The sequence below is a fragment of the Chroicocephalus ridibundus genome, chromosome 5, assembly GCF_963924245.1.
Source record: "Chroicocephalus ridibundus chromosome 5, bChrRid1.1, whole genome shotgun sequence".
NCBI classification, from domain to species: domain Eukaryota; kingdom Metazoa; phylum Chordata; class Aves; order Charadriiformes; family Laridae; genus Chroicocephalus; species Chroicocephalus ridibundus.
This window is the reverse complement of record NC_086288.1, coordinates 82,543,495-82,566,128: the sequence shown is the minus strand read 5'-3', so window position 1 is coordinate 82,566,128 and position 22,634 is coordinate 82,543,495. Positions and strand designations below refer to the sequence as shown.

General features: G+C 49.0%; 1 protein-coding gene across 2 annotated transcripts in view; it reads left to right on the top strand.

Moving 5' to 3' along the window:
• Positions 1 to 22,634, top strand: part of GALNT7 (polypeptide N-acetylgalactosaminyltransferase 7) — a 71,450-nt gene that overhangs the window by 29,330 nt on the left and 19,486 nt on the right. For both annotated transcript variants that reach the window (XM_063336612.1, XM_063336611.1), the window contains exons 2-3: positions 988 to 1,445; positions 19,449 to 19,615. In XM_063336612.1, coding sequence (XP_063192682.1) covers positions 988 to 1,445; positions 19,449 to 19,615 — 625 coding nt within the window. The remainder of the gene's footprint in view (positions 1 to 987; positions 1,446 to 19,448; positions 19,616 to 22,634) is intronic.

Here is a 22,634-nt window from a genome sequence, read left to right as displayed (position 1 = left end):
GGGAGCACGTCGGGGACGGAGGGAGCCATGGCTGGTGGGAGCACGTTGGGGATGGAGGGTAGGGATGAGATGACCTGTTTGCTAGGGGACATCTAGTCATGGCACCCGTTCCAGCACAGGAGTACGTTGGGGCTGTAGCTGGTGACCACCAAGGCCCTGCAGTGGCCTTGGGGCCCCCTGTGTCCAGGCGTGTCCCCAAGGTGCCAGGTTCCACACAGCATCCTTGTCCCCTCCATGCCCCCCTGGCAGGCTCGGCCATGCTCCCGGCCAGGGCAGTGGCTCTGGTGCAGCCTGGGCTGGGCTCCAGCTGACACATCCGAGGGGTGCTGCTCTTTAGGGGTGTTCTGGGCATTAGGCCACTTCCATGCCTGCTCACCAGGATAAGGGTGGACATCAGCTGGGGATGTTCTCAAGGTGCTGGTTGCTTTAGTAAAACGTGTTCATAGAATTACAGAATCGTTTTGGTTGGAAGAGACCTTTAAGATCATCAAGTCCAACCATCAACCCAGCGCTGCCCAAACCCCCACTACCCCGTGTCCCTCAGCACCACGTCTGCCCGGCTGTGAAATCCCTCCAGGGATGGCGACTCCACCACTGCCCTGGGCAGCCTCTTCCAATGCTTGACAGCCCTTTCCATGAAGAAATTGTTCCTAATGTCCATCCTAAACTTCCCCTGGCGCAACTTGAGGCCATTTCCCCTTGTCCCACAGCCTGTTCCTTGGGAGAAGAGCCCGACCCCCCCTGGCTACCCCCTCCTTTCAGGGAGCTGTTGAGAGCGAGAAGGTCTCCCCTCAGCCTCCTCTTCTCCAGGCTGAACCCCCCCAGCTACCTCAGCCGCTCCTCACCAGACTTGTGCTCCAGACCCCTCACCCCTTAACAGGGACTTCTCCCTTCTTGCTTAACATGTATTTTAAGGTACTGGATTTAAATAAATAAAGGGTCATAAATTTATATGATCTCCTGCTGTTTCTCCATGTGTATATCTAGGATGACAACGAAGTCAACAGACCTGTGCCCAACAAAGGAGACCATGGACTAGGAAACGAGAAGTTCAAACCTGTGGTACCTTGGCCTCATGTTGAAGGTGTGGAAGTGGACTTGGAATCCATTCGAAGGAAAAACAAGGCCAAAAATGAACTAAATCATCATGGTGGTGGTGATAACAAACAGCAGAACATCATGCAGAGGCAGTATCTCACATTTAAGCCTCAGACATTTGTATACCGAGATCCTGTTTTACGACCTGGAGTCCTTGGTAATTTTGAACCCAAAGAGCCTGAGCCTCACGGAGTTGTTGGTGGCCCTGGAGAGGAAGCGAAGCCATATGTTTTAGGACCAGATTACAAAGAATCCATTCAAGCCAGCATTAAAGAGTTTGGGTTTAATATGGTGGCCAGTGATATGATCTCACTAGATCGGAGCGTTAATGACTTGCGTCAAGAAGAGTAAGCAAACTTTTTTTTTCCTTTTAGTTCTGTTTTTACGGGATTTAATTATTTTCTTTCCATATAGCTTAATCAATGCTTAAAATAATATTAATTAGGCCAAATACTTAAAGCTTCTTGTCCTGACAGGCAAGAGTGCTGTACTGTAGCAAATGTTTCCATATATTATTCTTAATGCTGTTCCAATTATTCCTTTCATGAATACTTAATCTGTATTGATTCATCTCTGAAGTCATCCCTTTTAGTGTCTAATTGCGTGTATTTGCATGTCCCAGGTCCAGCCGCAGTCTTCACGGTCATATCTTTTCTTAATCCATAACTTCTTGAGGCTTGTTTCTAAGAAAGAATGGTTTTGCTTTATTGTGTCTTGCAGAAGTTCCTATACTGCTCTTAGCTTTTCCAGTTTTGTTTTCGCTCCAATGCTTTAAAATGTTTGTTAAAAAACAAAAAAAAAGAGAGAGACTAGAAACAAAGAGATATTATTGCCTTTAAACAGCTCTGCGTAATTACCTGCATTAACAGGGGTATAGACCTGCCCTGGTGGTGTTTGGGGTTTGGAGCTGATGGGAGAGTCGTCTTCTAACAGTTTCTCACCGCATTTGTCATAAAGAAGGAAGCAATCTCAGAAAAAACATTTTTTACTTGCTGGGAGGGCGTCGACTTTGGTGTGGGGAAATTCTGGGAAGTTACTAACATTTGCTCGATAATTACTAACAGGTTTATGCCGTCTCTTGTGATCTTTGGTGTATGCTGGAGCCAAATTTGCTGTCAGGCTAATCCGCAGTTGCTATAATTTTCCTTGTTAAATATCAGCGGAGGACAGGTCGCTGAGCGCACTGATGGACTGGCAGCCTTCTTTTGGTTGGGGTGTTTTGAAGGGGTTTGTTGAGGGTTTTTTTGCAGTTGGAGGGGGTATATGAATTTAAATATGACAGGAGGTACTTGCCCGTTTTGCCTTCGCTCTCGTCCCCGGCAGTGGAGCTGTGCCAGCCCCTGGGCTGGGTGCCAACCTCTGGGCAGTGCGTGTCCAGCTGTGCCAGCTGCTCTTTGGTCAGTCACTGCCCAGCTCATGGGCTCTGCCGCGGCCCGTCGTAGTGGGTGTTTTCCCGTTTTTCAGGGTAGGAGAGAACGGCCAGCTGTGTGACTCAGCCCGCTTGTGCCGGGGGAGGTTTAGGATGGATATTGGGAACAATTTCTTCCCGGAAAGGGCTGTCAAGCATTGGAAGACGCTGCCCAGGGCAGTGGTGGAGTCGCCATCCCTGGAGGTGTTTCAAAGCCGGGCAGACGTGGTGCTGAGGGACACGGGGTAGTGGGGGTTTGGGCAGGGTTGGGCTGGTGGTTGGACTCGATGATCTGAAAGGTCCCTTCCAACCTGGGCAATTCTAGGATTCTATTCTATGATTCCCCAAGGGGGAGGGCATCAGCGAGCATACAGGCAGATCCACACCTATAGCGCACCGAAGCATTTTTGCCATGATCTCAGAATTTCTCTTTGCTCTCCTTCAGAACAGAACCAATAAACAGAAATTCCCAAAGAATAATTAATACTTCGCATACTTTGAGGAACAGGAGAGACAGCCATGTGACCGATCAGAGCAGAAAAGACAGATTTTAGGAACTTTTTCCTCCAAGCGCACCTGCAGATAAGTCTTCCACGGAGGTCAAAGCCAGCAGCTGAAATCAAAGTTATGTTTTATTATTTAATATTTTAAGCAAGCAAACAAAACAGCATGAAAAACAGTGTAAACAAAAGGCATCTTTCAGACAACTTTATATCAAATATTATATGTATTGAATACTTGGGGTGTTTGCAATTGCCCTGAATTAGGTTAAAAGGTTTATAGCTTCTGAGTGCCTCCTGGGGACGGCAGAGGAGAGGGGAAGGAATGCAAGATCGGCCAATTTTGCTGTACGCTTTGGGGTATCGGATTCCTCACTTTCCTGCTCATCCCCGATACCGGCCAGAAATTATTGCCTGTTGGATCCACTCTTTATTTTCCTCCAACTGATCTGTTTAGTACATTCCTTTAATATTTTGGTTGATAAAGCTGGTTAACATTCAGTTTAATCCCGCCGAAGAGCAGTATAGTCATCTTTTTTTGGTTAACGGTACCTTGGCATTGCTAATTGAGGAGGATCTTCCAGGCAAAGACCGTGTTACTCATTGATAGACATGCAAATCCAGGTAGACCTCACGTCAGCCTTCTCCTCCTTTACGCGTCGGAATTCTCGGGCGTTACCCGAAGCAGCCAGGTTTGTTGGGCGGAAGATGCCGAATGCTCTCCCCAGCAGTGCCAGGGGAGTGAAATGGTGCTGCGAGAGCTGTCTCGCAGCTGAAGACCCCCGTAGGGCTTGTCCCCGACGGAGGGGGGAGAGGGAAGAAAATGCCAATAAAGGGGAATCAATCCGGCTGTGTTTAGATTTGACTTTGGAGTGGGACACATTGCCAAGAGGATTTGCCGACTGCCTTTGTTGGTTCAGTAGGAGCTTTGCTGGTCCTGGGAGCCTCAGCTGCCCTGCAGAGCCCTAGCTCCTGCTGCGCCCTGCAGCGAGGAGTGACGCTGGGAGGCCTGGGGACGTTGTTTGTCGGGTCCATCAGAATGTTTCCATTTCGCCCGCACCGCGTATTCTTGCCACGTGAATTTTAACCAGTCTGTTTCAGGTTGAAGCTATGCCGTTCTGTTGGCATGCAGCAAATCATAGGTTTGGTTAAACAAAATCAAGAATGTATTGCGGGTACGTAAAAGTCAGTGTACAACACTTCAAAGACAGCACCGTAGAATCCCGGAATGGTTTGGGTTGGAGGGGACCTTCAAGACCGGCTAGGGGGCTTGGAACTAGATGGTCTTTAAGGTCCCCTCCAACCCAAGCCGTTCTATGATTCTGTGATCCAGTGCCACCCCCTGCCCTGGGCCGGGACACCTCCCACCAGCCCAGGTTGCTCCAAGCCCCGTCCAACCTGGCCTTGAACCCCTCCAGGGATGGGGCAGCCACAGCTTCTCTGGGCAGCGGGGAAGAAGTGTCATGTCACCGCAGCCTTTCAGCTCGCTGTGGGGGACCAGGGGGGCACGAGCTGGGTTTGGGTGGAGCAATACCCATTTCCCACCTCATTTCTAGTTGCAGAGAAGTACAGCAGGCATTGCAGGCCCTGTCTGAAACCTCTGTACAGTTGCTGGCAGAAAACTTTTTCTTAAAACTTGGTGATTTTTACCATTTGGGGTTCTTTTTTTATTATCCTGATAGGTGGCAGCCTTTTACTTTTAAGAGCAGTCATTAATATTGAATTTTACATGTTGTCCCTGCCTCCTTTCAGACCCGCGATAAAACTAATGTTAGCTTTAGGGAAGAAGGATATTGATTTGATTGCTCCCTGGATTCTAGTTATTTATTTTTTTTTTGTGATGAGGAGTCTGCACAGAGGTAAAGCTGAAGTAAAAATAAAATGATAAAGTCTATGGATGGTCTTGGATTCAAGATAAACAGGCCATGCTAGGGAACTAAAAAATGGACCTAGGTGTGAGGATGAATGCTGGCAGGTAACAAGGTGTGTTCCTCTCAAAAAAAAATGGTAACTGAAGAGAATTGCTGCTCAGGAGAACAAGAACCAAGGTGTTTTTCCAGCATAATGAGCCCCTTGTCCGGAGTAGTTTAAAATAAAATGAAATTTTAAAAATACAGCTATACCGAGTCTGACCAGAGATCATTTTTCTTGACAAACTTGTCTCTGGCTGTGGCCAATAACACTTGCTTGGGAGAAAACATACAAGAACGGGCAAAGTTTCATTCCTGGCAACCAGTGGGCTGGGACACTTGAGCCAAAAATTGCAACAGGGTTGTCATGCGTCAGGGACCTTTGTCTGTGCACAGACTTGTCTTTTAAATGCTTTGACACTCTTGGAATTAATGTCATCCCGAGTCAGTGACCTTTTCCCGGCAGAAGGCGGCAGCGTTACTTTAACCTCTCCTCCGGCGCTGCCGTGGCCCTCTGTTACGCTGCCGTCCCGTGATACGGGACCATCGGAGATACCGACATCAAGCTACTGTGTGAATGTTGCACATCCCTTCCTTGTTATTCCTGCCATCCCGTTTGCCCTTTCACTAACTCTGCGCTAAGGTGCTCAAAGAGCTATCCACGTTTGACTCCAAGAGTGGTTTTTTGAGTGCTAACGCCAAGTTTTGGGTCTATCTGTGAGTATACGCCCTAGGAGTGGTGTAACGCTGCATCCGCATTCATCCGCTCCCGCAGTGAGCGCTCCTGCCTGAACTACGATACTCGTTTCAGTTGCAGCTGCGAAGAACGGGGTTTATTGTTCAGCGATGCCCTGGAGGAGGAGGTGGACAGCTCGGACCCCAGCACAGACACGCTGCCACAGTCACAACTCCCTTGAAAAATTGGAATTAAGAGATAGTTTTTACACTTTAGCAGTTACTAATCTAAGAGATCTTCTGTCTTAGCCTGCCATACGTTGATGAAGAACTTTGCTTGTAAAGAAAGCAAAGAACCTCATCAAAGGCTTTGGAAATTCAGTTACTCTGTTAACAGCCTCACCGTGTCCACATAGTTTTTGATTTCTCCGAAGGATGATGGTGTGATTCTGCTGGATGGCTTTCTTCCACAAAAGCTGTGCCTATGGCTTACTAATTTTGTTATTTATTACTAGCGTCTTTTCAACACAGAAGCCAGACTGAGCAGTCTGCAATTCTTTAGCTCCCCAGGGCCCTTTTATAAAAGTTGGTCTCGTCTTTTCTTCCTCCTGTTTGCTTGATAACAAGGCTGGTGTCAGCAACAGTTTGTCAATTTATGTTGCATTATTTTGGAAACACTGAGTTTATTAAAAAAAAAGAAGAAAAGAGAAAAAAGCAATTAGGCTATTCACGGCAGAAGAATGCAGTAGAAGCCGTTATGCAGATATCTGTTATCTCCGCATTACAAAGTGCCTAAGCCTTAGCTGGCTGAAGATAGGAGCATGTAGAGGGGAGAATCCCTGTCTGCTTGCCCTGGTTTTGTTCTCTTCCCTGGGTATCTGGCGTTGGTCACTGCGAGGAGTTCAACGGAAATCCTTAATTAGCTTTCCTGCTTCTGGAGTGGTCGCTTTTCATTTTGGTCCTCTAGCAGCCCAACAGACTTGCTGGCAGGCATCCTGCTTGGGGTGTTTGAAAAAGATATTTCCATAGCAGCTTTTATACTTCGGTAAGCTATTTCTCAACCTTCTTTTTTTTTTTTTTTTTTTTTAAATCATACTATTTACATCCATTTAGCCTGAATTAGTGCTCATTTCTGTTTCCCTGGTTTGGACACCACCCTGTGCATTTAAAGAACATCTACTGCTCACAGCATCTGTTTCCCAATCCCACTGGCTCTCCCTGGTTCCTGTCCAGGCTTTTTTATGATTCATGGTAAACGCGTTCCGCTTCTGACGCAGTGTCTTTGAAAAAGCTCCGTGCTACCTGACAGCCTTTTACCCTTAGTTTAGCTTTTCAGTAAGCCTGCTCAGTTCTCTATGGCTCCCCTTTGGAAGAGGAGGTGTTACTTGGACACCTCTCTTGAGGCATTACAGCTTCAGTCCTTCCTGGATAAAGTTTATCAGTTCCAAAAACGTCACCAGGTACTAATGAATTTAAAACACACTGCTCTGCACCATTTTCTCACCCAGGCACTGAAGCTCTGCTTCTTTTTTTTTTTCTTTTTTTCTTTTTTGCCATAGCTGAATTTACCAAATTTCTGGGCAATTTTCTCCCTCTTTCCATCTGGAAAAAATGAAGAAATAAATTGTCCATATCCCCTCAGCCCTGTGACTGAGGGTATGCGATGCTGAACGAGTCCTTGCGGGGCCCTCTCGTTTAGAATCATCAAATGGTTTGGGTTGGAAGGGACCTTAAAGACCACCTAGTTCCAACCCCCTGCCCTGGGCAGGGACACCTCCCACCAGCCCAGGTTGCTCCAAGCCCCGTCCAACCTGGCCTTGAACCCCTCCAGGGATGGGGCAGCCACAGCTTCTCTGGGCACCCTGGGCCAGGGGCTCACCGCCCTCACAGCCAAGAATTTCTTCCACTTTTGCTTCTTCCAGTCTGTTTTATTGCTTTCCATGGCCCAGCTGAAGACAGGCACGGCAGAGCAGGCACCGTGCTGGCCAAAGGGGCCCTGGCGTTTGGAGCTGTGGGTAAAAGCCTGGCTGAAGGGACCTGTTACTGCAAAATCAGTCCTCCAGTTGAAGAGGTTTAAAATAGAGACCCAAGTGAAGTGATCATCACTCTTTGAAGTCCAATTGCATGAAGCCTGTGGGTAACTGTCATGTCAAATCAGTGAAAAATGTCCTTTCCTGCATTCTCATGGAAGACATTAGTTCTGCTGCAGACTAGATGACCTTCAAAGGTCCCTTCCAACCCAACACACTATTTCTATGACTATCTGAGCAGAAAGTGTTGTATAATAATCTCAGTGTGTTTAAAAAATATTGGTACAAATGCCAAGGAAGAGTCAAACTGCATTTTGCTTTTTAGGTCATTATCCTAAACGGATACTTGCAGGACGTAGCCTTGTGCTTTTTATTCCCAGTGCTGCTGTTAATACCTGGTTTGTTGGGGGAGAAGGTGTTCGGAGTTGGAAGCTTTTTCACGGTCAGGATGGTGAATGTGCCCTTGGTAAAACCATGTTGGCTGTTCCCAATCACCTTCTCCTTCGGGCACTTGGAAGTGGCTTCCAGCAACATATGCCCTGTCATCTAGTCCAGGAACTGAGATTAGGCTGCCTGGATGTAGTTCCCTGGATCATCCTTCTTGACGGTGGGCACGGCATTTGCCTTTCCCAGTCCTCAGGAGCCACCATCAAGCACCAGGACATTGTAGAAGACACAGGGACTTGGGAGGTGTGACAGCAAACCTTGCCGGTAGAGACTGAGGGAAATCAGGTGTTGAGTTTCTCAGGCTTCTCTGAGTCATTTGACTCAAAGTTGCATCTCATTCGGCAGTAAACCCGGGTTTTCTTTAGTCTTCCTTTTGCCTGTAAGCCCTTCTCGTTGCCCTTCCCATCTCACAGATTTCAAATCCACCAGAGCTCTGCCTTTTATCCTCTCTGCGTGTGCTCAGGCGGTGTTTCTGTACTCCTCCTAGGTGGCCAGTTCATGCATCTGCCTTCCTGACTCTTCCTTTTTGCACTGGAGCTCCATCAGAAGGTCCTGGTGGGGCCAGGTGGGCTTTCTGCCTGTTTGACTTCCTGCAGGTGGGAAGGGGCTGTGCCTGGCTTTTGGGGAGGTTTTCCTCAAAGAAGACATTCCTGGGCCCTTTTTGGCAAAGTTGTAAGACCTAAAATCATTAACTTCTCATGGCAAATGTTAGGAAACGTTTCGATAACGGCTTCTCTACAAAAGAGTAAAAAATGGAGAGGCAATTGCCTGATGGAGGAAGCCGCTGATGACGAGGAGTGTGGAGCTGCGAGAAGAGCCTGGCTGGTGGGTGGCTCGTGTCAAGAGCTGCGCCTGGTTATACAAGACCAAAGCAATGCAAATTGCTGCTAAAGATCTGCAGTCAGTATTTCTAAAAATTCCATGCCTGCGACACACTGGTTGCAGGAGTCTCTTTGCGGTTTCTTGTCTCTCCAAACCACTCAGCAGCAACGCGGGTGTTTCCTTTCTTTTCCCAGTAGAACTCCCCTGTTGGTAGCTTTTGCTGGGCGTGGGTCGTGCTTATTGCACTTTGGGTTGAAATTTAAGTGAAGAAGCATTCTCTTAAAGTGTATTTTGGGTGGTGGTCTGTGACATTCCCTGTCTCTCCTGTTGACCGAGTTACCTTACCGTAGAACCCTGGAGCCAGGGCTGTCCCCGCTGTTGATCTCGTTTCATGCCGGGGTCATTAACGGTGTGTTGGCTGTAAGAAAGGACGGGCGCTCGGCGTGCTTTGCTCAGCCGTGATGCGCTGGCGTTATCCAGTCCCTGGCGGACTGGCGTACGAATTATTCTTACTGACCCGGCGGGTTTTAGTCCTATGACTCCATTTGAGCTAGATTTTTTTTGACGGCGTCTTTTGACAGACATTGCAGGAATTTCATCCTGAGGAGTTTGACTGGGAGAGGAGGCATCGTGACTCTTTGCGAATGTTTATGACATGAGACAAATTAATCTCTTAGTGGATTATTATCTTTTTTTCCAATATGACAATAGATAACTGCTGTCTCCCCGCCAGTGGGAGCCAGAATTTCAGCTGCATCGCCCCCACACATCTGTCAGTCTGATCAGGGCAAAATAAATATTTTTAAGTGTTTTTTCCTTCCATGGATTATCCAGCTTGACTTTTCCTTTTTAATGACGTTCTTGCTGTTACAGGGCATGCCCTCTGGGCCATACAAATTCGTACGTGAATAATTGGATCTGTTGTCGCGGGTCACCTTTTTTCTTCAAACAGAACAACTGGCAATAAGCTTTTGTTGGAAAAAACCTGAAAAAGTAGCTCTTCCTTGCTTGAGTACAATGCGCCTTGTGTACAGAGATGTATTTTTGGACAACTGTATTTGCAGCTCCCGACACTTTGTAAAACACACCAAAAGTGAAAACGACTTGGCTTGTTTTTAAAATCAGACATGTGGTTTTGAAGGGTGTCAATTCTATTTTTTATTATTGTTTTCAGTACAAGCAGAGGAGGGAATTCTTGCCAGAAATAAAGACTTCTGACTTTACTTAAGAATACGCACATGCAGAGCTGTGTGTTAGTAAAGTGAAGCTGTTGGTAAAGGTATTTTTCCTATCGTGGTTTGATGGGGACAGCTTCAACCCTTTAGTTGGCCCAAGTGATATTAAAAGTATCAAACTGTATAGAAAATTTTGAGTGCTGGGCTCTAGTTGAAAAAATACTGGAATCTTTAGTTATAAACAGTTAATCAAGGTTTGAAATAAGGCAGATGAGTCATGGCTGCTCATTAGAAGTGGATTGTCCTTTTCCTCTGGGCGAACAACATGAATTTAATATGTTCTCTTACAGTACGCGGGTATCTGCCCGGTCACTCCTGTCGCAGCTAAGGAGGCTGAATAGAAAAGCTCTGGAGTGGAGCCTGCTTTCTCCAGGAATGTCATTAGTTCCTTAATTATAGCACTGTGCAAATTACGTATTTGATACCGTTATACGAAATAAGCTTTCGGTAATTACCCTTGGTATCCGTGTCATTGGAAATGGAGCATCGGGGGCTTGGTTTCATCGCACAGGGTACCTTGGGAAAACCTTCTATTCGAGTGCCGCGCGCTGGAACTGCTCTGCAACCAACAGCACTAATTTTATAGCGTGTGCGTAAATCTTGGTGTGCCTCACTGCGCCTGGGCTTGAGAACCAGGTGAATTACAGGGGTGGCACTAAATCAGGGCCGCTGGCTTCCCACTGCAGCTTCTCAGCTGCCTGGCTGCTGGCAGGACTCCCGGAGGGGAAAAAAAAATGCGTTTAAAATGCAATTAGCTGTGTATTGTCAGAGCTTCTCCTTGTGGTCAGGAGAGATCTGAATGCCAGGCATTGTACTTAAAGCAAAACCAGGCGTCTTCTGTTAACGTTCCGGATCTCAGTAGTGAAAACTACAGTGAAGGTGGATCCTGCGCCTCTTTGGTGTTGGCTGCTAGCGTTTCAATTTTTAAGTTTCAAGAGCGGAATAGTTCACCCCAAGAGTACAAAGGCGAGGACAGGGGCACCAGGTCTGTTGTCTGTAGCTGGATTAGTTGGATTTACTCTTTTTTTTTTTTTCTCCTGCAATGAGAAGCCCAAGCTCTGAGCAGGACTTCTTACTCCACAAAAATGCGTAGCGCAGCACCTGGAGTATATTTAGACTCTGCCTTAAGCCCTGACTGTGGAAGAGGGGGCAGAGAAAAGCCTGGGAGGTTTCCTGCCGCCGCCTCCGTAACCCTGCGGGTGCCGTCCTGCGCTGTAGGAACGTGGGGGCAGATGGATGGAGCATTCTGTCAAGTGAATTGTAACCTGCATGCAAAACTGAAAAATGAAATTAACTTCTTCTGCTCTGTCTTGTTCCTGTTAACCAGGACTTACTGTGGTAGAGCATTTAAGTAAACTTGTTGTGATATAATTCAGTCCAACTGAGCATGGGCACTTCAGGGTTTAGTATCTGATGAGCAAGGCGTGGGGGAAATAAAGTATTGCTGTGGGTCTGAGCCCACTGCCCCAAGCGTCTTCCTAGCCTTTGGTTTATTATATTCGGTAAAACTTGTCAGTGTTTAATAAATCCAAAATTACGCGCAGTGTGGACTCTCCTGAGCTGTACATAAGGAAATGCATCAAGCCATAGCTTCCTATAGCTCCCTAAAGCGGTGCCCACCTCGATGGAGACATGATGAGACTTGCAGTGCCCAGAAGCTGCTCTGGTGCCACCGACCCACATCAGTGTCCTGCGCCGGGGCCCAGGGACCTGCCTGTCCCGTCCCATGGTACAGCACGGTGTGTCATGGGGCAGCAAAAGGACCGGAGACCTGCGGGGAAATACTGCACCGGTTCCAATCAAAACGGGGAAGAAGAGGGGTTTGGCTCTGTCTCTCTGTAAGGTGGCATCCCCCTCCCCGAGGAAGGGAGTTTATTTTAGAATCACAGGATCATAGAGTGATTAGGGTTGGAAGGGACCTTAAAGCCCCCCCAGTGGCACCCCCTGCCCTGGGCAGGGACACCTCCCACCAGCCCAGGTTGCTCCAAGCCCCGTCCAACCTGGCCTTGAACCCCTCCAGGGATGGGGCAGCCACAGCTTCTCTGGGCACCCTGGGCCAGGGGCTCACCACCCTCACAGCCAAGAATTTCTGCCTCACATCTCATCTCAGTCTCCCCTCTGTCAGTGGAAAACCCTTCCCCCTCGTCCCACGGCTCCCCTCCCTGCTCCAGAGTCCCTCCCCAGCTTTCCTGGAGCCCCTTGAGGGACTGGAAGGGGCTGGAAGGTCTCCCCAGAGCCTTCTCTTCTCCAGGCTGAACCCCCCCAGCTCTCTCAGCCTGTCCCCACAGCAGAGGGGCTCCAGCCCTCCCAGCATCTCCGGGGCCTCCTCTGGCCCCGCTCCAACAGCTCCGTGTCCTTCTGCTGTTGGTGCCCCAGGGCTGCCTGGGCTTTTCTGCCCTGTGGTGTTTATTGCTGCAGCTTCTTCAGTGATGGGCAAGTGATACTATGGACAAGAATCTTGTGATTAAAACCAACGCAAAGTTTATGCCTTTAATTTTCCTATTAGCCCAAATGCTGGGTCTCTGTGCAAACCTTTCCCTGAATTTGGATTGTGGCACTTTGAGAGGTGACAGGAGCTGTAGCTTGTGCTTCCAGGGGCGCTGGTGGCAACGTTCCGTCATGTAGCCTCGCTGGCTGCTTCAGGAGTGGAAGCAGACAAAGCTTGTAGCTATTGTAAAAATAGGAAATGCTGTTTCAGCAGAGGTTGAAGGTGTTGGGTAGTGTGCGGTAGAGGTTTTGCTGCTGTCTGCTGAAGGGAAATGAACACTCGGCTGAGCAAACCGTCCTCCTTGGGCCGTTTGTTCACTTCTCTTCCAGAGCCCCTCCTTTGTAAGTTGACTACTCTGATCAATGTTGATGATGCATAAAAGTATCTTGTAAGGATTCATAGGTAACAAATGCATTATTAACATTACTTTTACTTACTTGTGTCTTAAAATCACCTTCTGGCAACTCTAGACTTGGGCAACAATCCCACCGCCCTGCAGATGGCCAAGCAGCTCGTCGCGGCCAGGACCTTGGGGGTGTCAACAGCATTGATGGCCAACTGGTGAAGGTGTCTGGGGAAAGAAACTCCCATCCATTGTCTTATGGCACTACGTGCCATTTACTGCTGTAGTCATAATAAACTGATGATTTAAAATAGCAAGCAGCCCCGAATTCAGTATTAAGCTATGTCACCAGCGTGCTGTGTGCTGAACGACTGTGTCCTTAGGAGATAAGCACAGGGCTTGCTAGAAAAGGGACCTGCAAATGAAAACAGAGCTCCTGACTTATTTTTGGGCTCTGCTAGTGCTAGAGCCCCTCAAAGAGTGAGAAAAAGGCATGCACCGTAAAGCAATTATCAGTAGGTGATAATTGATATCACTAGGGATCTCATAAAACTTGAAATACAATTTTAAAATGCAAACAGTTTTATGTTAATGGAGAAGAAAGATTCCATTTTTTAATGTCAATTACAATTTCAGGATAAATGCTGAATCGAGACCTTTAGCTTTGTACTGATTCAGGGCTCTCGGCTTGAACCAGCCGACTCCAGCTCCTCCGGAGCAGGGGTGGGACGGCAGCTGCCTGACGTCCTGGATAAATTGGGTGAGAGCACACAAGTCCAGTGAGGGGACCGTGTGCCTTCGGTAAGCGCCGGCGTGGGTTAGGTGATGGTTGACCTGGGGAAGATGGTCTCAGGAAGGAGACTTAGTTGCAGCCACAATACCTCTTACTTTTCCCTGGAGCTTTGGTGCTGGTATGCCAAGGAAACTGGAATTCAGGATGACATGAGAAGCCCTTCTGCTGGCTCAGGATCTCAGAGTGCCCTCTCAGTGTCTGTCTGATTGGGGCTCGCCCTTAAATTACAGTCGCGGTGCTCTGCTTGGTCACTTCTTGCATTTCTGCTTGATGGCTGGAGCACTTCTCCAGCAGCAGCAGTCTCTAGCCTGGGCATTTCGTAGCCTGAGGAGATCTGAGGCTGGGTCTGCAATGCTGTGGCTGCTAACGGGGAGGCTGTAGGGCCATCCCGTCCCTGGACCACACACCCACCATCACTCCTGTGGGGCTGGGGGTCTGTGGCAAAAGCAAGACGATTAATAGGAACAAAGCTGTAAGAGCAGAAGCATCCCCAAGCCAAGGAGCGCTCTTGCCCTGGCCTGTGTCAGGAACAGTGTGGCCAGCAGGACTGGGGCAGTGACCGACCCCTGGACTGGGCACTGGTGAGGCCCCACCTCGAGGGCTGTGCCCAGTTTTGGGCCCCTCACCACAAGACAGACACTGAGGGGCTGGAGCGTGTCCAGAGAAGGGCAACGGAGCTGGTGAGGGGTCTGAAGCACAAGTCTGGTGAGGAGCGGCTGAGGGAGCTGGGGGGGTTCAGCCTGGAGAAGAGGAGGCTGACGGGAGACCTTCTCGCTCTCTGCAGCTCCCTGAAAGGAGGGGGTAGCCAGGGGGGGTCGGGCCAGGGGACAAGGGGAAATGGCCCCAAGTTGCGCCAGGGGAGGTTTAGGATGGATATTGGGAACAATTTCTTCCCGGAAAGGGCTGTCAAGCATTGGAAGAGGCTGCCCAGGGCAGTGGTGGAGTCGCCATCCCTGGAGGGATTTCACAGCCGGGCAGACGTGGTGCTGAGGGACACGGGGTAGTGGGGGTTTGGGCAGTGTTATGTTTACGGTTGGACTTGATGATCTTAAAGGTCTTTTCCAACCAAAACGATTCTATGATTCTGTGATTCCGAGGTCCCCCGTAGAAGGGCTCCTCTCCTGCTGGGGGGGGCACATCTGCATGGTGGGGGGACAGGGAGGATGGCATGGCAGGGTCCCTCCCCGGGTGGAGAGGGTGTAGGACTAACTCACATCTTAAGCATGTCGGCTAATCGTCAGAAGCAACGTTACTCACTCCCTTTCTCCATGAGATCACCGCTGTATCTTTGGAACGGTTTCTTCTCGCTCCAGTGATGAATCAGCCCGTGTTTTTCCGCGGTGATACCGGTGCTGAGTTGGGAAGAGGCAGATTTTGCTCAGGGGCTGCTCCGCAGGCCCTTCCTTGCAGCCCGGAGCTCCCCGAGGAAGGGCAGCAAAGGGGGGCAGCTCTTCGTGGGGGTCGGGACAGGTGGTGGGAAGCCGGGCTGGCCGAAGGATGCTGCCCTCTCCCTCCTGCACGCCTGCCGCAGCGTGCTGGCCTCCCGGCTCTGCCAGCAGGAATTCAAATTCATGGTTTTGAGTGAGTTTGTTTGCCGGTTTGCTTCCCAGTATGTTGCACAGCCTGTGCGGAGCATGGGCAGGACGGAGCACCCCGGGGGATGAAGCCAGAGGTCGAAACGTATTGAAATCCCCTTTGTCACAGCCCCTCTGGCGCTCTGACTGTGCCCCTGGCCAGCTTTCCATTGCTTCCGCGTGGACACCCGTATCTACGTCACCCTATCTTTCAAAACCGAAGCATGAGTCTGGAATTTCAGGCTTTTTCCCTTTCTGGTGCCTAAAATTTACTGGGAAGCTAGTACTGTAAAATTCAGCTTCAACCCCGAGGAAAATACGTGTGGCGGCGTGGTGTTCGGTTTGCCAGCCACTGGATGTCAGTGCTGCTCCGCCGGAGAAGGGCTCTTCCTTCCCGCTGGATGTGAAGTGTCTTGATTTTTGCAGCACGAATAACTGAGTGATGTTTGAATTTCTCGGGAAAATTGCCCCAGAGATGAAAATACGCATTAATTGCACGTATCGTCAACCCTCCGATTCTCCCTGCGAGCCGAGGGAGTTCCTGCAGTCTGCGGGAGCTCCTGGGCTGGGTGACTCAGCTGCCGACTCTCCAATAACTGCAATAAAGCCGCTGGAAAAAACCTGAGAGTATGATCTTACTAGAGGTATAAACGTAGTGCTTTTACGGCTTGCAAATGGCACATTTAGCGACACATGATTTTTCAAGTTTAAAAAGTAAAACGTGCTGACAGATTGGAGGAGATTAAGTTGGATATGTAGCAAAAAGCCTGTCTAGACCTCTGGTTTTATGTTTTAAAAATGTATTAAATACAGATCAAAAAATGCTTATAAATTGCTCACAGATGTGTTGTTCAATTCAGGCTTTTGTAATAGGTTTGGCTTTTTAAAATTATATTAAGTTACTTACTGTCTTTCATTCTTATGCTTTTCACCGCTTTGTTCCTAAATATGACTTACCGACAGTACAGAAAGTGGGAGGAAAAAACAAGCAAAAGATTTGGGGTTTTTTTTGCGGCATTTGCTTTGTTTCTGTTGGTGAAGGCAGTCTGAAACGTTGCGGCTCTCTTTCTTTTTAACCGGAGAGCAAAAACGCTTCCTCCTGGAAGGTGGGGGTCAGTGGCACGGTGCAGCCCATGTCGGGTGCTGCCCCCTCCTTCCAGGGGAAAAGTCATAGAATCACAGACTGGTTTGGGTGGGAAGGGACCTCAAAGACCCCCCAGTGCCACCCGCTGCCCTGGGCAGGGACACCTCCCACCAGCCCAGGTTGCTCCAAGCCCCGTCCAACCTGGCCTTGAACCCCTCCAGGGATGGGGCAGCCACAGCTTCTCTGGGCACCCTGGGCCAGGGGCTCACCGCCCTCACAGCCAAGAATTTCTGCCTCACATCTCATCTCAGTCTCCCCTCTGTCAGTGGAAAACCCTTCCCCCTCGTCCCACGGCTCCCCTCCCTGCTCCAGAGTCCCTCCCCAGCTTTCCTGGAGCCCCTTGAGGGACTGGAAGGGGCTGGAAGGTCTCCCCGGAGCCTTCTCTTCTCCAGGCTGAACCCCCCCAGCTCTCTCAGCCTGTCCTCACAGCAGAGGGGCTCCAGCCCTCCCGGCATCTCCGGGGCCTCCTCTGGCCCCGCTCCAACAGGTCCAAGTCCCATTAATGGCCACTGCCTTGGCCGGGAGCTGTGGAATGGTGCTCAGCTGGCATGCCCAGTTTCAGTGTGTAACACCCCGTTGTCCTCCATTCTAACAGAACTGTACCACCAAAATTAATCCAGGTGAACATACGTTCTGTTGTTAATCCATTATTAAAGATGCAATGGAAAAATCTTTCTGTACCCATCCGACTCAGCGCACCCAGGTCGTGTATCCGTTGTGGCTCTGCAAATCTCCAAATAACTGGTGGGTATCTGAAGCGCGCGTGCTGCGGGTGCAGCGGGGCAAGCTGTGGTCACCTGGAGCCTTCGGAGCCGGAGCTGGGGCAGGAAGGCGGCATCCATCTGATGCCTCTCTAGTGCTAGCTTACAAATACGATTAGCTGTGGGTACTCCAGGCATAAAAACAATGGAGCGGAGGATTTTAGGCAGTAAACCATACTTGTAGCGATGGTGCTGTTTCAGGGGTCGCTTTCCTCATGCCCGACCAAGAGGGAAAATGCCATGTTAGATCGGTCTTAAGTTATAGACCCCTTGGATGCTGTAATTTTCTTCTCCCACAGGACCAAAATGAATAGTATGTTTGTACCAATTTCTTTTTTTTCTAGTCAGTTGAAAATAAATATTGATGCTCTTCCTTGACAATAAGTGAAATACGTCCTTCTTCACCAAAGAAATGCTCTTTAAATTACCTGTAGGTCTGTTACGCGAGTTCTGTCACATTTAACAGAGTTTGGTTTCAGAAGCGGTGGTGATTGCTGGTGATTAAGGTAATTTCTTTTCAAACACAGGAATGTTTCTGTGCATTCAAGCTTTTTATTGTATATAGAGAAACGTAACTATGGAAGTTGGTGCATCCCCAAGTTTAAAAGTTTCTGTTTGTCAGGAGTAAATTCTTAATACACGACAGCTGTCTTTGAAAAGTCAGGTTCTCTCCAGTGGAGACCTGACGTGCTGAAAGATGAGGAAAGGAAGTCGTTCGCCCACTGAAATCAAACGTGCCGTGTCTCTGGGTCTGGTGGTGGGAACTGTGGTGTTGTAGTTGGAAGAGGCGGTCGGGGGGAAGCTCCCAGGCAAGGAGATACCTGGGCTGGTTGGAATGAGGGAAACCAGGAACGCTCTCCTGTAGGGATGCAGCTGGGGGAACGGACGTTACAATTGCAGATGAAATGCATCGTTGATAAATGTGATGAGTAGATATTGGAAAGCGCGGACTCAATTACTCCTATTTCTTGTTCCTAAGTCATCTGTAATACCCCAGGGAAAAAGAACCTGGGTCCAGGGCCACGGTGAAACCGAAACACAAGACGTTTTACATGGACGCAGAAGTGCTTTTCGTGGTGTGCTAAGCTGGCGCCCTGGGTGGGTTTAGTGTTTTTTTAATTTTTTAGCTCCATTTGTTATACCTGGAAGTTTAGCCGTGAACGATGAAGGGTACAGATCACGTCTCGTCTGCCGGGGGATGACATTTTTCCCACGAGCAGCTATGCTTTTCTGACAGCCTTTGCAAATGGAGGTAGTTTTAGGCAGAACAGCTGACAGGAGCATTCCACACGCTGCTGCTCCACTTCCAGCAAGTTCACTTACTATGTTTAGATCAATTTTATTGTCAAAGGGCAGAACTTAACGGCTTTTGATTGCCTTGCCACAACAGTGTTTGTAACTTTGCTAATTATGCAGATTCTGCACATGGACTGTGTAAAGCCAACAGAAGCACCTCACAGACAGTCCTTCTGCTGCGTAAATCTGATTTATAGGGGCTTAGAAAGAAACCCAGCAGTCTTAGGGTGTGTTATGCAGTAGGTGAGCCCAATGGCCAGCCCGTCCTGAATCCTGGGCTCTGACGGTTGGAAGAAGACCCCCACCTTGGCAGCCACAGTTTGGGGCTTTTCTTCTGCTGTTCTCTACTGGCGGCACAAGCAGCATGCTGGTGGAGGTGGTGGAGGTAGTGGTGGAGGTGGCACTGTTGGTGGTGGTAGTGGTGGAGGTGGTGGTGGTGCTGCTGCTGTTGTTGCCGGTGGTAGTGGTGGAGGTGGTGCTGTTGGTGGTGGAGGTTGTGCTGGTGGAGGTGGTGGTGGTAGTGATGGAGGTGGTGGTGGTGATGGAGGTGGTGGTAGTAGTGGTGGAGGTGATGCTGTTCATGGTAGTGGTGGAGGTGGTGCTGGTGGTGGTGGGGACGTCTCTGGTTGGTGTCCCTGGAATGCCATCCACCTACCCAGCAGGAAGCATGGAGCTGTAGAGTTGTCAGTCATTGTTCACCAGGGACATCTCCTCTCTCAGGAGGAAGCGGGCTCGCTGGCTGGAAGCGAGCGGCTCTTTGGGCCTTGTACCTCTGTGATGCACCTCAACTATGTCACCTTTAATACCCTGTTTCTCTTTAGTCGAAGGAGAGCCATCAGTGAAGATTTCATTTGCACGAAGATGTCATTAAGCGGCTCTGTAAATCATGACGTGAAAACTAATAAAAATCCAATCTTTTTACAGATGCAAATACTGGCATTATGATGAAAACCTGCTCACCTCCAGCGTTGTCATTGTCTTCCATAATGAAGGATGGTCCACGCTCATGAGGACAGTCCACAGTGTCATTAAGAGAACACCAAGGAAATACTTGGCAGAAATTGTCCTCATTGACGATTTTAGCAACAAAGGTATATTTGCAATATTAACAGGCTACTCGTAGAAAAGGAAACTTCATTTGTTTTAGAAGTAGTTCTCTCTTGATTTATTACCTGCCACAGATTGCGTTGACTCGGCAAGAAAAGTACATCGCTTCTTCGCAGCCCTTGCAGTTTTCAGGGAAGGGAAAGCTCTTTTCCGATGGTTTCACGGAGGTGCCGGCGCTGGTGTGTATTCAGCTGTGTGACAGACGGGGTTTGGGGTGAGCGCTCTTCCACAGCTGCAGAGTTTTATACAGTAGAAAGCTGGGATCAGCACTGCCTCTCAGCCCTTGTGAGAAAAAGTAGTTTTAAGAGTACTGAAGGAGTTTGAGTTAAGCCCGTTAGGAATAATTTCTTTCTGTATTCCATATTGGAATCCAAATGATTTTATTTTTTTTTAATACTATGATAAATATGTATCTAAGGCTAGGGAATTATTCTGATTCATTTTCACTGTCTTTTTAATTATTAACATCCTTTTTTTATATTGAACATCACGTTGATGGGGTTATTGTTTCTTATTGCGGGGAGGGGCTTTTCGGAACTTAAGCGCATTTTAATTTCTGCCTTTCTTTGAGTCCTGCCTATCAACATCTTCAGAAGTCCGGAGATTTTTCTCTTCCTTTGCAATATATGTTTGTGGTCTCGGTTTATGGTCGTGGTGTATGTGCCTATGTGTGATTCTTCTAAATCTAAACACACGCTGACTTTTTTCCTTTGGTGGTGGTATCTTCAGCGTTCCTGCAGCTGGAGGCTGAATACAGAGAAGGACTGAAAGCGCTTTGCGAGAGATAGCGGATGATTTATGTAGAGGAAATCGGTCTGGTTTTAAGCTTTAAACAAATTTCAAAACGGTGCACCAAAACTGCAGGTTCTGCAAGGTTTTACTGCAGCCCGGAGCTTTGGGTGTGCAGGACGACAGCCTCTCTCTTCTCCACAGCCAGGCCGATGGCTTTGGGGAGCCGGGGCGCGTTTGGGCTGGCCACGGGACGCAGCCCCTCCAGCCCCCGCTCTGGTTTGAGCGTGGCCGGGTTGGGCAGCGGCACGGAAAGCTCTGAAACTCCCCGCTCCACCCAGCGATCTGGGCTTCTCCCACTTCCAGCCGCACGGGAGGAGCTGTTTTCTGCGGGATTACCCGCTATGAACTTCAAGCCCAACTCATCACTTAGTCAGGGTTGCCTTTTTTGAGGATAAATCACTATTAAAAATAATTATTGTACGTTAAATTTTCCAGCATACCTGTAGTTAGGTAGGTATCGTTTTCTGTTTGTTTTTACAGGGGAGGAAAAGTTACCTGTGTAGTAAATGTGACTCCATCTGGCTGAGCCTCATAAAGACACTGAACACTACGTTATAGTCCCCTGTATCCCTTTACAGCTTTGGAGAATTTGGCTTAGAGACACACACACGCTATAAAACAAAAATATCTCCTCTCCTAAGGGATATAATTTTAATAATTCAGGCAGCAGACATGTGCTGTGTTTCTCCTTTCCAGCCGGGATCCCAGCTTTCCTTAGAGCTGCTCAAGGGCCGAGTTAGCAGCAGAAAATAGCTGTGACGCTGATGCTCGCTGCAAAAACCACCCGATTTTGTTTTCACTCGTGGCTGGACTCAGTGCTTGGGTTTCACGTAAGCCGTAGCTGACTCTGCGCTATGCGTATGTCATTTGTGGAATGAATTTGTCTGGCAGAACAACTCGCACTGCAGTTGTCCAATACGTGACGATTGTTAAACAGAGGCAGTATTTTTCAAGAAATTTGTTCCCAAATACAGAACCTTACTTACACTCTCTGCTTGTGTGTGAATAGTGAACAGATAGAGCTAGCCTGGACCTACCACCCAGCAGACCCCCGTCCCTCTACTTCCCACGCTTCATTTTCCCAAGTAACTTTCTTGAATCAGAGGATTGAGCAAAAGGTGCAATTTTCTCACGTGTGAGCGGCTGGAGAACAAGCCCGGACTGGGACGGCTCTGAACACCTTGCCACAACTGCACTGTTGCGCTGCAATAATTCTTCAGACTGCTTTGGGCTATTACTGGGTAAACATAATTAACTTAATTTCAGTAATTCGAATGAAGAATGGCCGAGAGGGCAGACTCGTGCTCCACCCCTTCTCCCGGAGAGGAGCAGGAGGGAGGAGGGTGGTGCACCGCAAGTGCTCCGAACCATCGCAGAGCTGCTCTTGGGGTGGATCTTGGCTTTTCCAGCCGGAAAATTGGCCGTGCTGGGGTCACAAACACAGGGTTTTCTCCTCCCCACCTGATTTCAGTCTGCACACCCCCTATCTGCTTTTCCAGCCCTTAATGAGCGTCTGACCAGCGCGGAGGGACGGAGATGCTGGGCTGGCGGGCGCTTGCTCACGGCGTGGCTGGCCTTAGGCTTACCAGCCGTGTGACGGTTGCAGTGCTTGGGAAATGTAATTTTCATTAGAATTCTTTGTATAGAGTCAGTTGGGAGCGGTCTTTTTGCTGCGCGGGGTTTTTTCCCCCCCAGTTTTTCTGGCGTTTCTTGATGGAAACGGTTTATTTTGCTGTGAGCGCTGGCTGTGGGGAGGATACGGCCGTTCTGGAAGGGCCGTGAGAATTCGTAGCACTGGATTTTCTGAAGCTCCCTGCGGTTGCAGTTGTGTGTGTAGGTCCTCAGTGACGACTGTTTAGGTACCAGCTTTATTTCGGTCGAAGCACAGAGGTCAGGATCTGGTGGGGTGCGGCTGCCTTTGTAGCCCGTGTACCTGCAGGGAGCGACTGCGAGGGAGATCCCGGTGTCCCACCAACCTGCAAAGGCTTTTGCATTTACTGATTTTTTTCTTTATCGCTATCTATGTTTCCCACCGATGCAGCAACCCATCAGATAACCAGAGGGGAGGCGTTAATCCCTGCCGGCACTCAGCTGCACCCGCGTTCCTGGAGGCACAGAGCTGCTCTAGGGCTTCTGACACCCGTTCTCTAGTTCCCAAACCAACATCCACGAGTCGAGGGGAAAAACTGCTTTCCTGCTGCTCCTCCCTCC